The sequence below is a fragment of the Podarcis vaucheri genome (assembly GCF_965113315.1).
Source record: "Podarcis vaucheri genome assembly, chromosome: 3".
NCBI classification, from domain to species: Eukaryota; Metazoa; Chordata; class Lepidosauria; order Squamata; family Lacertidae; genus Podarcis; species Podarcis vaucheri.
Window position 1 is genome coordinate 86,580,161 of NC_138761.1, and position 19,970 is coordinate 86,600,130.

Here is a 19,970-nt window from a genome sequence, read left to right on the forward strand (position 1 = left end):
TACCAAAAGACAGATCTAGTCCAAACCAAGCCAGGATGCAGAGAAGCCAATGTTTCTATACAGCATACTTAGTGGTGACTCATAAAAGGGGAGAGAGGCAGAGTCAATGGTGTCATTCTGGCAGTGGCAGCACTTAGCTAGTCAGGGTGAGGTGGAGATGAGGTCAAGTGACCTCTGGGTTGGTGGCAGTGCATACACCTATAGAGCTTCTGCCATCCTAGAGTTCCCTCAATTCATCACTGCCACTTTGTTCCCTCACCCCTGCCCCGAGTTCACCATCACTACTGGGAAGATACCACTGCCTTAATCTCTACCGCTGAAAGTACTCCTGTGTGTACACAGGCTTTGTCCCTTCTTGAGTTTCTCTCATGCGTTGTGGGGTGTTGCTCTGGAGGTTTGCCTGATTTTCAGCAGGCTTTTCAGAGGGTGTGTGGTTTGAGGTGATGCAGACAGAAGAAAAAAGCCATTACCCTATGTCCACTGAAGTACTTTCCATCCATACAAAAGATAGGGTGGCTTTAAAAAAAAGTGACAATTTGGTGAATTAATAGCAACTTTTGTATATTTGGTGATGTTCTACTCCCCATTAATCATGTTTAGCTCCACGCAACATTTCCATTCAGTTCTCCTTTGCCCCTTCTTATATAAGTCATTCTGATATAATCTTGCCCAAATTCTGCAGTTGGGTGGATTTTGTTGTTCTCAGCAGGCCCCTATATGTGTATTGTTATTCCAAGGTGCTGCTGCTGCTGCTGATTTTCAGTAATGTCATGTAGAATGACTCAATATATGTTGTTTATTATATCTCTTTGCTAAACAACCCTTTAATAAATTCATTTCAGCTCCAACAGGTCCCCCAAGAAACCTTCAGGTATACAATGCAACGTCCAATAGCCTGACTGTCAAATGGGATCCTGCCATTGGACGAGTGCAGCGGTACAGGATCACCTATCGACCTACAACTGGCGATGGTGCTGAACAATCGGTAACCAACTCTGAAACTATTCTCTAATGGGGGAAAGCAGCATTGTGCTCCTGAACAAATATCTGCTTTTGAAAACATGAGCTTGTCAGATTGTTTTGTTTTCATGTTCTACAGTTCTGCAGAAAAGTATTTATATTACAAAATCAAAGAAAGTGGATTTGTTTCCTGTATAAGTAGAACCCACAAGATGACTCATGGTGGTCTTTCAGATGTAATCTGGCAAATATCAGTTTCTCAGAGCCTGCAGAACAAACAGTTGCCAGGGATTGCTTTTTACTGGGGTGTTCTGTCCAAAGGCTCTTTCAAACACTGCAGATTTCTGACATACCATGGTGAAAAAGCATGCAGATTATTTTAAATTGTCATGTGTCACAGTTGTATGCAATATGGTTGGTCACTGTGGGAGCAGAATGCTGACTAGAGAGGCATTTGTTCTGCTCCAACAGGACTCTTGTATTCTTATTTTGCTGTATGTATTCACATCTTCCTAGTGTGTTTATATTACTTGTTCATTTATTACTTGTACATGCTTTTCTCTTTATGGAAATGCTTTTTATGTAGGAACTTTGTTGCGTCTGGTCTTTGTAAATGCTGACAATATCTGTTCAACTGGCCACAACAGAAGCCAAAGATATTTCTTTGGAGCCCATAGGCAAAGCATTTAGATCATGAGACAATGTGGGAATCATCATGTTTTGCTGTTCCAATAAACATAAAGCTTAATTTTCTTTGGGTAGCAGAATTGGCCTTATATGCCCTTTAGCTGTAGATTGAGGACCTGGAGATCTGTACTCACTAACTAATATGTAGAAATAAGAAAGATGATCCATAAAGAGCTCAGATCATTCAACATTTAATATTTTATTCACATGGGTTTAACAAATGACTAATGCAGTTCTGGTATTTTTTCTTTAATCCACTGAAGGAAAAAGTCAAACAATGTATATTGACTTAGGCAGACAGTATTGTCTGGAAAACAGAAACTTGTATACTTGTAGTATATACAAACTGTATCCTTTCAGCATCTTTGGAATTTAGCTGCCTGCTTCTTCAATTTACATTTCATTCCATTGTTTTTTAGACCACAGTAGGAGGGAGGCAGAACAGTGTTGTACTACAGAAGCTGCAACCTGAGACACGTTATAGTGTTACGGTTTCATCCATATATGCAGAAGGTGAAGGGGGACGAATGACAGGCAGTGGCAAAACCAGTAAGTAAAACAACTTTGGTTTTCTCATTTGTGAAGAATTATGCAAGAGTAATGCTAAATCACTTATAAAGTTGGCAGGCTTGGCTTTTCCTTTGTTGAAGTCCCCATAGATATTCATTTCTTTGTGTGAAACACCCCCTTTTTTTGAGAAATACCAAAACTTGCTCTGAAAGTGAAAATACCTTCTTCTTTTTTCACGTCTGATTTTATATTGATAATTATATATAATTTCATATTGAAAATATCTGTAATCTTTATCTTGGAGGTTTGGCAGCTTTTCTTTTTGTTTGTGTATAAAAGAGAGTGAGAGGGAGACTTTCTGGATAATTTTTTTTTATTGCACAATCATCACACAATTCTTACTCATCTGTGGTGCAACCTTCCAGACTTATTTTTCCAGGTTTGGACTGCTGAATGCATTTACACAATTTTCAGGGAAACCTGTTAGTCAGTGACCTTGTTGTCACTGGTAATAGGTGGCAGAGTTCACATCCCAATACTCTGCTATTTTTGTTTAAGTAAGTAATACATTTAGCTTAAGGATGAATGTCTGTCAGCTATATCACTCAAACTGGGAGCACACATGGAGCCTGTTAAATCCAACAAAAAGAAGCAACAAATATCTACCAGCTAGGCTACCTGCTCCCACTGCTGTAGTGCCTGGCCCTTTTATATGAATATGTCACATTTTCTTCTTTCCCCTCTATTTAAATTTAGTTCTTTCAAAGACATGTGCTCCTTTTATTCCACATTCTGGAAAGACCCTTGGTGTCAACATTCTTTTGGATCCTTATCATTACTACTCAATGGATTTCACTCAAGGATAATAAACCCCGGATTTTTTTTAAAAACTGCAGCCAGTATGTGTACATGTTCTCCAAAAACCGTGCTCTTGATTAATTTGCCACAATTATCTTTTGAAATTTTCAAACTTTAGTTTTATGCGAAAGAGGAACATTCTGAATGTTCTGACATGGTTGACATGGTTGGCTAGAACAAGAGAGATGAATTTTATTAAGACAAATTATACTTCGTAGTTATCTAGAATAGAAATAACTTTTTTTCTTAACAGTGGAAGACAAGTAGATAAGTACACTAGTCCAAAGAGTGGAAGGCAAAATGGTAGGAATAGTTCAAGGGTTATGTGTCATAAGGGACACTGTATTGTTGAGAGTGGGGAAGAATATTTATTAGTCATATTTTAATCCTGTCTTTTCACTATGACCACAGGCCTTGGGGACAAATGTGGCCCCCAGGCATTCTATCTAGCCCTTCAGGCTCTCCCTAGGCCATTCCCCAAGCCATGTACCTTACTGGCTCTGCTATATGCTTTCCTTAAATGTCCTTGCCTGTGCTAATTCCTCTCGTTTGCCTGAACGGAGGGATAGAGATTTGTGTGTCTAGTGTATTGAAGCCTCTGATTTTTGCATGGCTGGAATGTAGCTCACTAGACACAAATCCATTGCTTCTGCACTTTTGCCTCTAGCCCTGCCTGTTACTGGAAAGTTCCCCACAAGGGAAAGTGGCACTTGGCCCTGAAAATAAATCCCCCATCTATGGATGGGGGAGAAATTTAAATCAGTTGTCATTTAAAGGCTAAACTATCAAACTGGCCCTTTCCAAAACAATATGAGAACAGCCATCCTTTGAAATTCACATATATCCAAATTTTGCATTGCAGTTCTCTGACCAATGTTTTTGTTTTACCAAAATGCATATATTGTGGAAAGTGTGAATAAAAATAAATGCATTAGTGAAAAAAACTTACAAAAATGCAGTAGGGATAATTGTTTGCAAAAATGTGTACATTAATCAAAATGCATATGAAATGTATTTATAAAGAGAATTTTTAACTAAAACATTGATGAATTTCATGAGGGTGGTTTTTTTTTAACAAACAAATGAACACAAATTTCTGCAAAATGTGGAATTTAAGTTGGGAAAAGTGAGAAACAGAGAACTGAAACTGACAAATCCTTCCCTCTCTATCCCCATATCTGCATTATGGAGCTACATCAGTATTTTACAACTGGATATCTCAGTTGGTTAGAGCGTGGTGCTGATAACGCCAAGGTCACAGGTTCGATTCCCATATGGGACAGTTAGAGTAGATGATCCTCAGGGTTCCTTCCAAGTCTACAATTCACATTTGCCCCATCCGTTGAGTGTGAAGACACAAGACAAGTGGCAACTCAGTCATGCCATGAGCAGCATGCCAGGCTAACTGTTGGGTTGGAAGGATGAATAGCTGTTCTTTCCTTCCTAAGCCTCCTTGCAAGGAACTGCATCTCCTATTTTTAAACTCCCTTTGTGCTCAAGTATGGCAGACTAGATTCATCTTGCAAGTGTTTTGGGGCAAAGTGTTACTTGTCACTGACCAAGGCTAGGCACAGCCACTCACATGATGCAACATGATGCACAATAGTAAGATCCTCTGAGTCTGAAAATGCATTCTGTTTATCTCAGAACCTCTCAACACTGTGAAGAACCTCAGAGTCTATGATCCAACTACCAGCACATTGAATGTTCGATGGGATCATGCTGAAGGGAACCCTCGTCAGTACAAGTTGCTTTATGCACCAGTGGCGGGAGGTGCAGATGAACTGGTATTCCTTTTTACTTTTGTATACTTCATACTTGCCCTGTACTTGCAACTGTTTTTTGCTAGAGGTGGTTTCAGAATTAGGCAGGGGCACAACTTAGAGCTGAATTTTCCATTCAGAAAATTGTGTATGGTACAACCCTCTTGGGACTGTATTACTTAAGTGTACAGGTGAGGAGTTCATATGTTTGACTCCTACTCTATGAGCATAGAGCAATGGCAAACCAGGGAGAAAGCTAGGGCACAATCCTTACTGTTGACATCTGGCTGGGCAGATTAGAACATGCAGCAACCCTTTCCCTGCATGCAGGAAACAGCTTGCTGGAGTGGGCAGAGCTACTACTCCTGGCCTCCTGGTGGGTAAATTTCTTTTGCTTATCAGCAAGGAGATGGGAAAGGTTAGATTTGCTCTGCTGGAGCATTTGCACCACACCAGACTCCCCAATACCATGCCCCTCTCCCTTCCAATAAGCAACAGTGACCCACCTGCCAGGTAGCGAATTCCGCCTCACCTGGCGAGTTGCTGCTGTTGCATGCTGAACTTTCATAATTCTAGGAAGGTGTCTTGTTGTCCTTAAACAGCAGCAGCAGCAGCAGCAACAACAACAACCACCACCACCAGGCAGCACCCACGGGTTTCAAACCACTGTTGTCGATTGCAGGATCCAAGCAATGTGTTGGCCGGTGGAACCGCTGATTTGCACGATCCAAGCTATGCGTTGGTTGATGGAACTGCTGGGCTAAGCTGGCTCATCTTGTTGTCCTTTGAACATGAAGATCAGTCCTTATATGGTGGAAAATATCCCAATAAAACCATTCCCTCTTCCTTTTTTCCTTTTGTAACCCAACAGGCAACTGTTCCAGGCAACACAAATTATGCAGTTCTAAGAAATCTCCAGCCTGACACACAGTACAAAGTAACTGTGATTCCTGTTTACCCAGAAGGTGATGGAGGGCGAGCGTCTGACAATGGGAAAACTTGTAAGTAACACTATGTTGTTTTTTCTTCATAAAATATTGAGGCATTGGACTTTGAGCCACAATTCAGTGCTGAGCAACTTAAACCCACTTATTTTAGTTAACTTAGTTAACCGCACCATATTATACTATTGTACAGATAGTTAAGATAAAACCCTTTGAGGCCCTTTTGCACACACTTCCCTCTATGGACAGGGATGTGTGAAAGGGTATTTTCCAATTCTCTAATGCAGAGTAGGATAAGAACATGAATATAGATGCCTCTGAGCGATAAGGTCTCTGCCACCATGTTTTGAGCTTTCAATGCAATCTTATTTGTCTCTGTGTAGTTCAGTGGGAAGTACTGCCAGGTTAAATATCTATAGGATTACACTATTTTACATCCCAACCCTATCCATGTTTACTTGGAAGTAAATGCAATTTTATTTGATGGAACTTATTTCCAATTAACTGTGGTGTTAAAGAGAAAATACAGGGTTGGAGAACTTCTAGCCCTCCAGATGTTGCTGGACTCAAGATTCCATCATCCCTGAACATTGGCCATGCTAGTTTGAGCTGATAGTAGTTGGAATCCCAACAACATCTGAAGTCCACTGATTCCCCACCCCTTGGCAACAGCATTCTTAGAATAGTCCATTCATTTTATAACCACTCTCTCCTGCTATCTGGCTCTGCAACTAAGGAGTTATTATTTAGTCCAAAACTATCTGACATTATTTTTGATTCAGTAATGAGAGGAACAGCAAGAGGCATCCAAGTTTACAACCCAACACCAAACAGCCTTAATGTCCAATGGGAACCTGCACCAGGACCAGTGCAGCAATACAGAGTTGTCTATGCTCCATTGATTGGCACACGGCCATCAGAATCTGTAAGTAATTTAACCTCCTGGGCCTTTCCATATATGAATTATTGGGTATAAAGGCATACTACGGTGATTTATTTCTGGTGAAAACATAAATATCTATATAAAGTGTCCTATTCCATCCTACTTCTCTGAATGTCATTCTATATTTGCTGCACATATTTTAATTTAACTGTAAACATCGGTAGACCAAAATCAGAGAAGGTAAATGTCAGGATCATTTGTTATAAAACATTAAATTTCTAACTGCCAGTTTCATTTTCAAACTTTGTTGAAATATGGGAAGAAAGTTAGTCAGCTTATTTTGGGAAGCAGACCAATTTCGCCACCTAATAACTCTCTCAGATGACTGCTTGGCTGCACCCCAAACTATAGCATGCACTGAACTTGCTGCATGATTGGGGGTAACTTTCTCTTATATGAATTTATGATTAAAGAATACATTTTCCCTCTTAAAATGCTACAGATTCTCAGTATTCAGCAGATACCCTGTTGTATTGCTTTTTGCCAACCTGGTGCCTTCCAGTTGTTTCTGGAGCTGAAGGGAGTTGGAGTCCAAAACATCTGGAGGTCATCAGGTTAGGGATAGATGACAGCTGGGATAGCTCAGTCCATAGAGCATAAGACTCTTAATATCAGGGTTGTGGTTAAAGCCCCATGTTGGGGAAAAGATTCTTGCATTGTAGGGGCTTGGATTAGATGATTTTCATTGTCACTTCCAACTCTTCAACTCTTTGATTCTATGATTTATGAATGGGCAACTTCATACATTATAGCTGCCTCATAAAGGATGGCGAGAAATGCTTTTGCATGATGGAACCATAGTGTGTAAAAACAGGTTACTGTGTAGACTGGCACCTGCCACAAAGTCCCCGACATAGTGGTGGCCTATGGTACTGTGGAAAATTAAGTGGCAAGCAGATTACAGCTCTGCTTGTTGCTGCTGTCAACAGGCAGCAAATTAAATCCACCGGTGGGTGGGCACTGGTTTCTGAAGAGGACAGCCAGAGGGCACTTTGCCAGGGCGCTACTTCAAATCTGGCCCTGGTTAATTTAGTCTGAGAAATTAAGGGACGGATTTCATTTAAAAAAATATCCCTTCTAGTTCATTCAAAAATTACAGCAACATCAAAAAAAAGCATTCAAGTGTAAGGAAAGTTGTCTAAGAGCAAGATTGTTTGTGAAGAGCTCAAGAAGCTTTCTTCTCAAACTATCAAGCTCAGATTTTTTAAATTTAAAAGAAAACAGCAGTTTAAACTTCAGTGTTGCTTTCTTTTTAGGTTGTGGTACCAAGCAACACCCGCAATATTTTACTAGAGCGTCTGATTCCTGATATGCCCTATTCTGTCAATGTTGTTGCTTTGTATGCTGATGGAGAAGGAGATCCAAGTCCTGGACAGGGAAGGACATGTAAGCAGAAAACACGTTTTATTGCTAGGATATAGTTGTATGTTATGAATTATTATTCTCTCCAAGCTCTGCCGGTATTGTTCAGTTGTCACTTTTCTGCATTAGGTCTTACTTGCAGATAAGCTATTGCACGGCTTCATACAGTGAAAAAGGGTTACTTTCTAGACTTCAGTTTTCCAAATTCCACTTCATTTTGTGCGCTTATTTATCTCTTCTTTTTCTTTTAGTGCCTCGCAGTGGGCCCAGGAACATAAGAGTCTTTAATCCTACTACAAACAGCCTTTCCGTCCAATGGGAACATGCTGATGGGCCTGTGCAGCAATACAGAATCATATATTCTCCCACGGTTGGAGATCCCATAGATGAATATGTAAGTGTTCTCATGAAGGCATGTTAGAAATATATCACAGCTTATTTACTTCAGTTTAAGTATTTTTGGCTTTAGCTTCCAGAGGAAGTCAGTTTATCAGGGATTCTGCATGTTTACATTCCTATTGAATCATTTTGTTCTACTTTGTAAGCTTGCATTTTCCTGTCCCATAGGTATTGATGGATTGAAAAATACATTACTTGTCTGCTGTTTGCAAAAATATGAGCATGTGCAATTAGCCAAACCATAGTGTGTATAGTCTGTGTACAGACAATAGTTATCTATGGAGGTGTTTCCTTTACCCTTCAGTGTACACATTCATTATTTCATTTCCCCCCCAGGGATATCTCTGATATTTGGCATGCTTTAGTGGTGCTACAAAAGCAAAACTAGGGGGGATTTACTTTGTTTTTTGTTTTTTTACTGAAGCCATAAGATCCACCCACCAGAGCGATGTGAAAAAGAATTCAAGAATTCCAAACCTTTGAGTTTGTTTTGAGCACCAGGCCTGAGCTCAGTAGTCCTTGCCCACCCACAGTAAAGGCACACCCTTTCAAGAATATTCCCCTCTCCCAGAATGTGTCCTCCTTTGGACAGAGTACACTCTTTCCTCTATCTAAACATTTCCTCATTAGTTAGAAAAATAAATGCACAGGTTTCTTATGGTGTAGCAAAGCTCCTCCCTCTTCTTTCCGTATTTTGCATAGATACCAGACTACTGAAATGGAATTAGTACTTCCTTAGCAGCAAGTGGTAAACTTTATTCTGAGCAACATTTGTCTGTACAGAGCTTTTTGGTACAATCCAGTGCAGATTTAAGCATACACAAGGTCTTTTGACATGTTTAAGATCATTGATACTAATGGACTTAAGTTTGCTGAACTCTGTGTTGGATTGTATCTTAAGTACAACCTTGGTTCCCTTTGACAATTTCTAACTGGCCTTACAGTACACATTCCTCTTTTGTGGAGCTATATATTTCTGTGAGCCTGCTCTATGCAGTTGGGGAGATCAACAGAGAGCAACCTTAATTGTCATCTGTGTCTAATGACCATCATGTATCTGACTATTATGAGCGGTATTGGCAGTCTGCAGCTTTGATCTTTTTTCCCTTTTTTTGGAGTTCTGCCAAGATTTTTATAATTTGCAAGTGAACTTCCTTCTCCTTATTTGGCAGCACAACTTCGGTGAATGCCTGCGGAATTTTCTTAGAGATGCACAGCGCAGCCAAATTATTTCCCCATAGGGAGGTTGATGGCATGACTTCTGACTTCTGTGGAAACTTAGTTCAGCCCATAAAAACACCACCTAATTGTTCGTGATGGTTACTTACTTCTGAATGATAATATATTCTGCTACAACGGCATTATACGGAAAGCACATTGTACTGAAAATGGTGCTCATGCAATAAAGAAATGGTGCTCTCCATTTCACCATTGGAATTTCATTCACTTGGGGGAGGGGAATTATAGGCAAATCTTCCTAGAAACATTGAAGAAATAAATATGAACTATCCAGAGGACATTTTAACCATCACATTTAAATATTACTTATGATGGTTCCCACCCCTTACCCTCCACAATTCTCATCTTTTTTCATCTGGGCTATGTACTTATTACTGTCTTAAAATGTAGCTAGGCTGGGTCTTGTTCTTAGTTCCAATAAAAGCTGATTTGGAGCAGAGTGTATCAAACCTCAGTATTACATAAGAAACAACAGGATAGATCTAGGATATATATGGACTTTGGCTATCGTGTACAATGCTTCCCAGACTACTATTGGGAGTACAGAGAATGCAGAACTAATGGGAGTATGTATACAGCCCTACTTTCTTCCAGGGCTGTCTCTGTCTTACACATTTTAGATCAAATGCTTGTGTAATGCTTGTTCTACTGAATTGGATGGAGTTATTCCAGACCACCAGTTTCTCACCAGAAGCAGAAATATGGTCCTCACATTCTCTGCCATTCTGTTTCCACTCAGACAAACAGCTAAGGACAAGAGTTGTCACTTCTTCTTCAAACCATTGTCTTAAATATATTTTGAAGGGAACAATTTACAAAATGCAGTTACTAGACTTGGTCCACAGATAGTCTCATCAACTGCTTGTCTGCTACCCTTCCCTGCTGCCAGTTAAGACAGTACAGTACAGCCATGGTAGTGTGATTATCTGGTTGAGAGGGATGAAGGAACAGGGATGAAGGATGATTGAATTGTGAATTCAATCCCCCCTTCCACTTTGCATTCCAAACTGGTGAATAGTTTACTGTCACAACTCCCCAGTCCTTAAAACATGCATTTTCCTCCCACATCTGCTGTTTTTCTAACAAAGGTGCAGATCTAGAAAAGTGATCTGAGTATGGAAATAAGTAGGGCTTAGTCACATGTATACAGGACAGAACTAGTTGGTTCTACTGTACTTCTGCATTCTCTTCCTGCATCAGCCCCTGGTTGCAGACTGTATACTGATTTTTCTACACAGTCCTGTTATTTTCACATGCCAAAAGAAACTGTAGTTGTTACATACATTGGAGGCTCACTGCACCATCCCAAAGGGTGTTCTGGTCTGCCGCCACTCTCTACTAGTTGCTGTTTTGCCATTCTTTCTCTAAATGTGCATGTACAACAGTAGTACCTTCCCCCACATGCAGTTTGTTCATATAAATGGATGTTGGGCTATCCTTGAAAGAAAGGCTTCGGTTTCCTGGACGTGTGCCAGACATGTTTGGCAATATGCTTGAGTGTTGCCAGATGCTGCTCTAAAAAAATTCCCATTGGTAACAAACATCACTTTATCCACATTACAATGGCATTTTAAAATATAAATATCATAAATTAATGTCCTATCTATTACCCTAGGCAGACTAATTTTGATGGGGCTAAAATTATTATTTAAAAAATGTATCTTTATTATACAAATCCATGTGCTCATCATCCTTTTCCTTTTGTGTTCTTTTTACTTTAGAAAAGAAATAGAAATGAAAATAATCACACACACACACACACACCCTATATAAATATTACAGTGAAAATATTTCCTATCCCCCCTTCCCATGCATTGGTTTGGATCCAGAACTGCCCTTCATTCATAGTAGGATCAGATCCTTCTGCTAGTGAAGGCTGGAGATGACAGAAATGATGCTCTCCATTTTCCCCTGTGCCACCTTCCAAATTGTTCCAGAAGCTCCCCATATGCACTGTACAAGGAGCTTCAAGAGATATGGGGAATAAAAGAATGCCATGTACCCCTTCCCTCAGCAGGAGTGTTTTATGTGAATGGAACCTTGCTAATGGGCTTTATGGAACCTATGAATAAAAGCATAGCTGCTTGTTCAGTGTGGAGTAGAACTCCAAGTTGTACTACTACAGCTTTGAGCAATTTACAGTTCTACAGCATTTACTCGATTCCCATTATGTTCCAGACAACAGTGCCTGGCAGAAGAAATAATGTGTTGCTACAGCCTTTGCAGTCAGATACACCCTACAAAATTACCGTTGTGGCAGTTTATGAAGATGGAGATGGTGGACAGTTGACAGGAAATGGAAAAACAGGTACATCTGAGGTGCTGTTAAATAATATGCAACAACTGAGGTGCAAATGGTCCTTAACTGTCCCGCCCCCCAGAAGTAGTGGTAGAGGAGTTGCTGCCATTGTTGATATTTGCCAAATTGACCTTCGTTTGAGATCCTATCTCAGCGTTCCTCAAATATTTGCACATGCGACATGAAATGCTGTGTGTCTGCATAGGGAAAGATAGAATGTCCCAACACAGAGACATGGCAGAATTACAACCATAACCTGGATCTCTGTGAACACCTTGGGTTATTTAATCACTATCACTGCCCAATCCATTCCTCTGCTAGATGTCATACAGGCATAGAAATAACATTTTATGCTACCATTCTGCATTCTAACTTTATACTCTATTTTTGTCTTCTTCAGTTGGGTTGCTTTCACCTCAGAACATACGCATTTCAGATGAATGGTACACACGGTTCAGAGTTGCCTGGGATCCTTCACCATCTCCTGTTCTTGGGTACAAAATTGTCTACAAACCTGTTGGTAAGGATAAGCTTAAGATATTCAAGTACACTTGACATTATTTAATATTGGTTCATTTCAAGACTTAAACACTATGAGAATGTGACTGATATAAATGTGAAAATGAGTCTTCTCTCTGAGCCTCTTGGAGATCTGCTCTCATTAAGGCAAATGAAAATTCATTTTTTCTTTTAAGGTACCAATGAGCCCATGGAGGTGTTTGTTGGAGATGTGACTTCATATACATTGCACAACCTGTCTCCTAGTACTTCCTATGATGTAAATGTTTATGCTCAGTATGATTCTGGACTCAGTGCACCTCTGGTCGATCAAGGCACTACATGTAAGACTACTTTTCATGCTTTTGGTTTCACTGTATATTAACACAGAGGAGCCTTTTCTGGGAGAAAAATAACCTCAGATGGGAGATTCCATTAGTTAGAGCATGCCTACCCCATGGGACAGGTAGTGTTAGAGGATTATGATGGGCTTTCAGAGAAACATGGCATTGTTCAGGAAATGTGCAGTTCTTGGTTACTGTGTAGGAACCTAATACCATTCTGCTATCTTGTGCTTTATGTTAGGGATGCAAATACATTTTTCATTATCATAAAATCACATACCCCAGTTACTAAAACTGCAACTTGCTGTTGCTGAGAAAATGTGATTCTTGCCTCCCCTCAGTATACATACAGTACCTATTAGTTGCAGTGTGAGTTCAATATCCTATTACTTGTGGTAGAATAAGTGATATTTTAAGAATAAAGACATTCATCATAGTTTCATAATTTGCTTTTAGCTTTCATCTTGTAGTTCATGGAAATTTTTCTTTCATGCTTTGCAGTGTATTTAAATGTCACTGACCTAACAAGTTATAATGTGGGATGGGACACTTTCTGCATCAAATGGACAGCTCATCGGGCAGCTACTTCTTACAGACTGAAGCTAAATCCAGCTGATGGTAAACATATATATTGGGTTTTGCATGCAACTAATGTGAAGACTGTAACACATTTCCACCTAAACCTTGAAGAGCAAGGAATCTCCCATCAGTGTGCCTCTCACAGACCCCTACTGTCATTTCTTGCATTCCTGGGTTCCTCTGAAGATGGATAACTTTAACAAATGGGTTGTGTCCCCAACCAGGGATATGGCAGATGATCTCATTAGAGATCTTGATCATTGAAAGGCTGGAGGCAGCAGGAACACTTGGGGCAAATACCTGTAGCTCTCCGTAAAACAGTACCAGTGTTTGATTGCTTATAGGAAGTGTTATGCTCCTCTTGTTCCCCTCCTTTCAACATATTCTGCCTCAGGCTATTCCATAGTTGTCCTTCATTTAAATAATTTTTGCTCCTCGAGAGTTTAGTAGCTGAGTAGTATGGATAATATCTCTTTCCCATTATTACATATGCCCCTCCTGTTTGTTGCAGGGTATGAATATATAATTTTATAGCACAGCTACTCCCACAGTATCTCTACTACAAAACAAGAAAAGTATTTTTCACAAATGTGGTACATGTGGGCATTAAGAAACACTAGGGCAGATCAAAGGCCAACTAAGCATCCTTCTCCTCTGTTGTTATGGAGATCAGTTGTTTCACACCTTTCCCTTTTCGTATCCTGGCACTGTTATGTACCCGCCTGCAATCCATATGCTCCAAACTTTCTTCCAAAAGTTCTGGAAGCTAAGCAGAACACTCCATTGACGCAACCATTCCCTTCTTTGCTATATGTACTTTAGTTTTCTGCTTTCAGCCATTCAGCAAGCATTCATAAGCTTCTATGTTCTAAGCATTTAAAAGTCATTATTTTACTTATTTGCAGGATCCAGAGGGCAAGAAATTACAGTGCGTGGAACAGAAACCAGTCACTGTTTCACTGGCCTTTCACCAGACACAGAGTATGATGCTACTGTGTTTGTTCAGACTCCAAACCTTGAGGGGCCTCCGGTGTCTACAAGAGAACGAACATGTAGGTGGCAGATAACAATAAGAGTAGTAGTGGTGGTAATGTTGATTTAAAGTACATTGGATGAATGTGGTCAAAGTAATTGTGCTTGGAGATACAGTATTATCATTCTTGAGTTTGTAAAAACACTGTAGTATTTTTAAGGAATCATGGAATCCTAGAATTGTAGAATTGGGAGGGACCCCGAGAGTCATCTAGTCCCCCTATAGAAATCTTTTGCCCAACTTGGGGTTTGATCCCAAGACCCTGAAATTAAGAGTCTCATGTTCTATTGACTGAGCTATCAGGCAGAATCTAGTTTTCCTTTGTTTCCTATTTGTGAGATTTCATGCATGAATTGGGCAACAGATATATTTTTCATGGGGGTGGGATCCTAAAACTTTTGGATTCTAACCTTCTCTTGTCTGAAAATCTTTCACCAATCATGTATTGTTGCCAGCCAGGTGCTTGGCACTTCTTGACCTCCTGCCAGGATTTTGCAGTCCCAGGTGGGATGATTAGAGTGCTTTGGGTACAAAAGGTGAACTACAAATGATTTTAACACACTGCCTCTCTTATCTCTTTGTGTGCATACGAAGAACAATAGAAGTTTATTTTCTTAAAGATGGACGTGTCAGTTAAGTTGCAACCAAATGAACATCTATCAGTTGTATTTCTCTGCAGTGGATATTACTAATTTCAACTCACAAAGTTAAGAATATTGAATATGTAAAATATTTTAATTCAATATTTTTGTTTTAGTGATCAAGCCAACAGAACCACCAACTCAGCCACCAACTCCCCCTCCTCCTCCAACAATCCCACCTGCTCGGGATGGTAAGTGCTTGCAAAAGCATTTATCTTATTTCTGCCATGTCTATGAAAGCAGGACTTTGAGAGTACTGTTGACTAAAGGCTCTGATGTTACTATAATTTAGGGCGCTCATATTAGCTTGTGAACAGAGAAGTAAGTTCTGCTTAAAACTGTATTTGACTCTTCCCATATATTCCCTTGTCTTTTACGTTTCCAGAGCGTTCATGTTTGCGTTCTTAGTCTGAGTTCTATAAACATGTTTGGTGCATTTGAGCCTTTGAATGTATTTTTCATAAATTCCAATGGGGGGGGGAATGGTTTTTTAGATGTATTCTATATGTTACATTGAAAAGCTTGGCACATGCTGTTCTTCAAATTATCATCTCAGTGTCCTTAATTATTCTGTATGTGTCAGATGACTTAACTGAATCCAATGAACTTTTCAGTATGCAAGGGAGCCAAAGCAGATATAGTCTTCTTGACTGATGCTTCCTGGAGTATTGGAGATGACAATTTCCACAAAGTGCTGAAATTCGTTTTTAATACAGTTGGAGCCTTTGACCGAATCAACCCTGCTGGAATTCAGGTTTGTCTATTCTTCCTGTCCAGTAATAAACAAGAGAAGCCAAGACTCTAAAGATTCTTAAAAGAAGCTGCTAGATTTAAATTTCAACCAAAGCTAGAAAAGTGATTCAGTCTGTAGCCCATGTTTCCAGATTCTGTCTTCATGCTTGCACTATGGATTGCATCATCCCCTTTCCATGACCATAAGAGTGTGGATCATAGGTGTTCTCCAGCTCATGGATGGGCATTTTGCTGATTCCGGGGATGAAGATACAGTAAGAGGGAGACACTTATACTTCCCTAATGGCCATAAGCCCCAGTCACCATTGCCAGTAGTCTGAGATGATGGGAGTTGCAGTCCTCAGCATCTGCAGGGTACCACATTTGTTATCCTTGCATTAGTCAATTCACTAGACCTTCAGTTTCCCCACCCTCAACAAATGGCAAAACTGGCTAGCTTGAGGCAAAACTGATTCTGACCCTCATAGGATTGAATATTCTTTAAAAGAGTAGCACAGGTGCACAATATTTTGCTACATTTTGCCCTTTATACCCTTCTACCCTGGACAAATTGCCACTCTGTCCTTGGTGGGTTGGGTCTTATCGTTTTTCCTACTTGCAAGCCATTCAAAGTTTGGGTGGCCTGATTTTCAGCAGTGTGGGGTGTATGTGTGTGCTTCCTTTACTTTGTAGTATGGTGAAATGCTTGTTAGACTGTAGAAACCAGACCTTGCAAATGACAGCTTGGCTGTTTGAAAAACCCTTTCATCACATGCATGGAATAACTGCCAGTAAGCAGGTAAGCCTGTATGTGATGCAGACTGTTTAACTGACAACCACACCCACATCTTCCAAATCATAGACTAAATCATTCTTATATGTGCCAAATCCTTCATTAATATTTCCGGTACCCCCACTCCCCTCCCCCCGTGGTATTGAACAAAATTGCATTGTTGGAGCATTCATTCCATTAATGCCAGATTTAATTTTCTGTTTCAGGTTTCTTTGGTGCAATACAGTGATGATCCAAAGTCTGAGTTCCATTTGAATACATATGATGATAAGGCACAAGCACTAGGAGCAATTCAGAATATTCGGTATAGAGGAGGGAACACAAAAACAGGTACTTGTGGGAGGATTTAAGTTCAGTTTTTTTTAAAAAATAAACATGGCCTCTATGCTTCACAGACTTGGGATTGTATCCATTGTCAGTCCTACTCAGATGTGGAATCTAGACACATAGAAAAAGAAGTGAAAATGCTGTTTTTAAAAAAAGTTTTGAAAAATATATTGAATTTGCCATAGCTCACCATCACCATCTAGTGCCACATTTGTATAATGCACTTTACAACACACTTAAAACATGTTATTTGCAGCTGTATAGCTGAGTCCAAAGTTCAGCCATTGAAAATAATGGACATGACTAACTTAGGCACATTAATTTCTGTCAGTCTGCTTTGAGTATAACTTAGTTGGATACAATGTTTTAATTTCATTCCAATGTTAATGTGTGTGCTGCTAAGATTATCATTTTTGTTCGATCACCGCAATGAATTTCGTTTCACCATCTGCAGGCAAAGCACTTACATTTATCAAAGATAAGGTCTTGACATGGGAAAGTGGTATGAGGAAAGGAGTTCCCAAGGTACTTGTTGTTGTAACTGATGGCCGGTCACAGGATGAAGTGAGGAAAGCTGCAGCTGTCATACAACATTCTGGTAAGTTGCTTTTATGTACCATAACTTCGTACAACTATAATTCCACTAACTTCATCAAATGTCAGATTCTGTATTGTTAGGAAGGCTGTAATATACACAGTTCAAATAATCAGTGAACATTTGAGAGTCTGATATCTGTAAACCAATTTATCCAGTATCACTTTGCAGTGGACTGAATCCAGTGCTGTTCATGTACAAGGAGGGCAGATTTCCACTTGCACATCAGGGGATCCTTTGAAGAAGATTTGGGAGGAAGGGGAAGCCATGTAGTGCAAGTGGAAATCTGTTCAAGCAGTTTTGGATTTCACCCTGGGTAAACTCTGTTGTACGTGTAAGATTTTTATTTGAACATTTATTTATAGAAATATCTACCTGCACCACAGATTTAGTCACTTACCCTCTTCAGGATATGATGTTTTCTTTTTTTTAAAGGAAACGATAAACGTACACACTTTACACGTCTCCCTTGAGTTGTACGTCATCCCCTCATAACAGATTGCTTAGATGTTATCTTTGAGAAGAACATGTAGAAATATACTTGTAACAACACTAACTCATTCGATACTACATTTGCAGGTTTCAGTGTCTTTGTTATTGGTGTGGCTGATGTTGATTACCATGAACTGGCCAAGATCGCCAGCAAACCCAGTGAACGCCATGTCTTTATAGTTGATGACTTTGATGCTTTTGAAAAGATTGAGGATAACCTCATCACCTTTGTTTGTGAGACAGCTACCTCAAGTAAGTCAAATGCCACTCTTCTCTGTAATCTTCTGAAGAATAAATTTACCTATTGGATTCTAGTGATCAAAGAGCCTTCCATGAGTGGAGGGACACAATTAGATACAACTGTATGCATTCTTTTCAGTACCATCCTTTCTAGCACATTCCCTCATGCCTCCTCCGCAGAAATCTGCTCTTAATGAAGAGGGGTGTCCAGATTGTCCTCTGATGCCGTGAGATGGGCTACGCTGCAAAGGGAATATCAACAGAAAGCCCCATGTACACACAACAGCTTATTAGGTGCATGCTGAAACTCTTAGAATACCAGGCAAAGCATCTGCGATATATAAGCTTGTCTGGTCTCACTCTGAAAACTTCCAAAGGAGGAGATTCTGCAGTAACCCTGCACACCTTCCAACAACAAGGCTGCTGGCTCATTCATTATTTCATTTGACATGTTTCTTTTTCTGTTTCAGCTTGCCCTCTCATGTACTTGGATGGGTACACTTCTCCTGGTAAGAATTTATACACCAGTTTCCCAGCCTAGTAAAGTGTCTTCACATTTTCTAAATTCCACAAGTCTCTTTCCCTTTGAACATAATAATAATGATGAAAAACTTGTTCTCCTTTATGATACAGGCTTCAGGATGCTGGAAGCTTACAACTTAACGGAGAAGTATTTTGCTTCAGTACCAGGCATTTCCTTGCAGTCAGGATCCTACCCCAGTTATGTGGCATACAGGCTTAATAAAAACGCCTTTGTTAGCCAACCCACAATGTAAGCTGTGCTACCTTTCTTCTTTTCTTTTTTTAACTGGGGAAAGTTGACTGTGTGTGGTTACATGGAACACATAACTTTCTGGAATGATGGGTGATATATTTTGCTTAGTCTGCAACATTAAGAAATATGCTCAAAAGGAACTGCAGCAACTTTCTTAAACAATGTACCACTTTTCTTATTGCTTAAAATGTTTAGTTTCTTCATTCCCTATACAGGCTTTGTTTGTTTGTTTGTTTGTTTGTTTGTTTGTTTCTTCATTCCCTATACAGGCTTTTATTGACATGGCAATTGAAATCTTTTGCAATTATTCAGTTTCAAACTCAGCTATTAGTGGTTAGTGGTGGGGAAAATTTTAGCTATAGATGCATGATGGTAGTTGTTCCATGTTGTTCCATACAGTATATTGCTAGCTGCTAGATATTCTTCACCCAGACTCACCAGCTCATTTGCCAATAGGAGAGGAATTCTGAAGGTTTATTAGAATAAAACAGTTCCATAGTTTGGAGAGGGTGCAGCTCCTAAGCCCTACAGAAACATGCCAGTGCTCTGTATATAGCCAAGACAAAGCCAGTTTTTGAGGGGAGCAAATTGTACTAAGTGAAAGGAATTCATAGCTTTATTTTCATCTGATTCCCCCCTCCCTGAATTGCCTCCCAGAAGTCGTCATTGGCCTCTTATTCCTAGCTAGTTCCCCAAAATATTTCTGCTGCTACTCTTTCTCCTCTCCAGGCAAATTCTAAGGGTCCTGTTGCTTAATGACCCTGAAGATTGCACTGCAGTTTCTGTCACCATTGCCTCTTACCCCTTACAGCAGGCATGGGGAAACTGGGCTGGGGCTGATGGGAGTTGCAGTTTAGCAACATCTGAAGAGCCAAAAGTTCCCCACACCTGCCTTACAGGCTCAGTCTATGGTCTGGATAGCTATCTCATTTGGTTATCGAAAAATTAGAATTTAGT

The 19,970-nt window shown here is 39.9% G+C and overlaps 1 protein-coding gene across 9 annotated transcripts in view; it reads left to right on the forward strand.

Moving 5' to 3' along the window:
* The window catches only part of COL12A1 (collagen type XII alpha 1 chain), a 110,615-nt gene that overhangs the window by 62,062 nt on the left and 28,583 nt on the right, over positions 1 to 19,970 (forward strand). For all 9 annotated transcript variants that reach the window (XM_082218125.1, XM_082218124.1, XM_082218121.1 and 6 more), the window contains 19 exons: positions 843 to 985; positions 2,067 to 2,196; positions 4,663 to 4,802; positions 5,650 to 5,779; positions 6,505 to 6,647; positions 7,922 to 8,051; positions 8,279 to 8,421; positions 11,844 to 11,973; positions 12,365 to 12,484; positions 12,660 to 12,806; positions 13,308 to 13,424; positions 14,291 to 14,437; positions 15,176 to 15,250; positions 15,674 to 15,813; positions 16,791 to 16,914; positions 17,366 to 17,509; positions 18,086 to 18,250; positions 18,709 to 18,747; positions 18,872 to 19,010. In XM_082218125.1, coding sequence (XP_082074251.1) covers positions 843 to 985; positions 2,067 to 2,196; positions 4,663 to 4,802; positions 5,650 to 5,779; positions 6,505 to 6,647; positions 7,922 to 8,051; positions 8,279 to 8,421; positions 11,844 to 11,973; positions 12,365 to 12,484; positions 12,660 to 12,806; positions 13,308 to 13,424; positions 14,291 to 14,437; positions 15,176 to 15,250; positions 15,674 to 15,813; positions 16,791 to 16,914; positions 17,366 to 17,509; positions 18,086 to 18,250; positions 18,709 to 18,747; positions 18,872 to 19,010 — 2,446 coding nt within the window. The remainder of the gene's footprint in view (positions 1 to 842; positions 986 to 2,066; positions 2,197 to 4,662; positions 4,803 to 5,649; positions 5,780 to 6,504; positions 6,648 to 7,921; positions 8,052 to 8,278; positions 8,422 to 11,843; positions 11,974 to 12,364; positions 12,485 to 12,659; positions 12,807 to 13,307; positions 13,425 to 14,290; positions 14,438 to 15,175; positions 15,251 to 15,673; positions 15,814 to 16,790; positions 16,915 to 17,365; positions 17,510 to 18,085; positions 18,251 to 18,708; positions 18,748 to 18,871; positions 19,011 to 19,970) is intronic.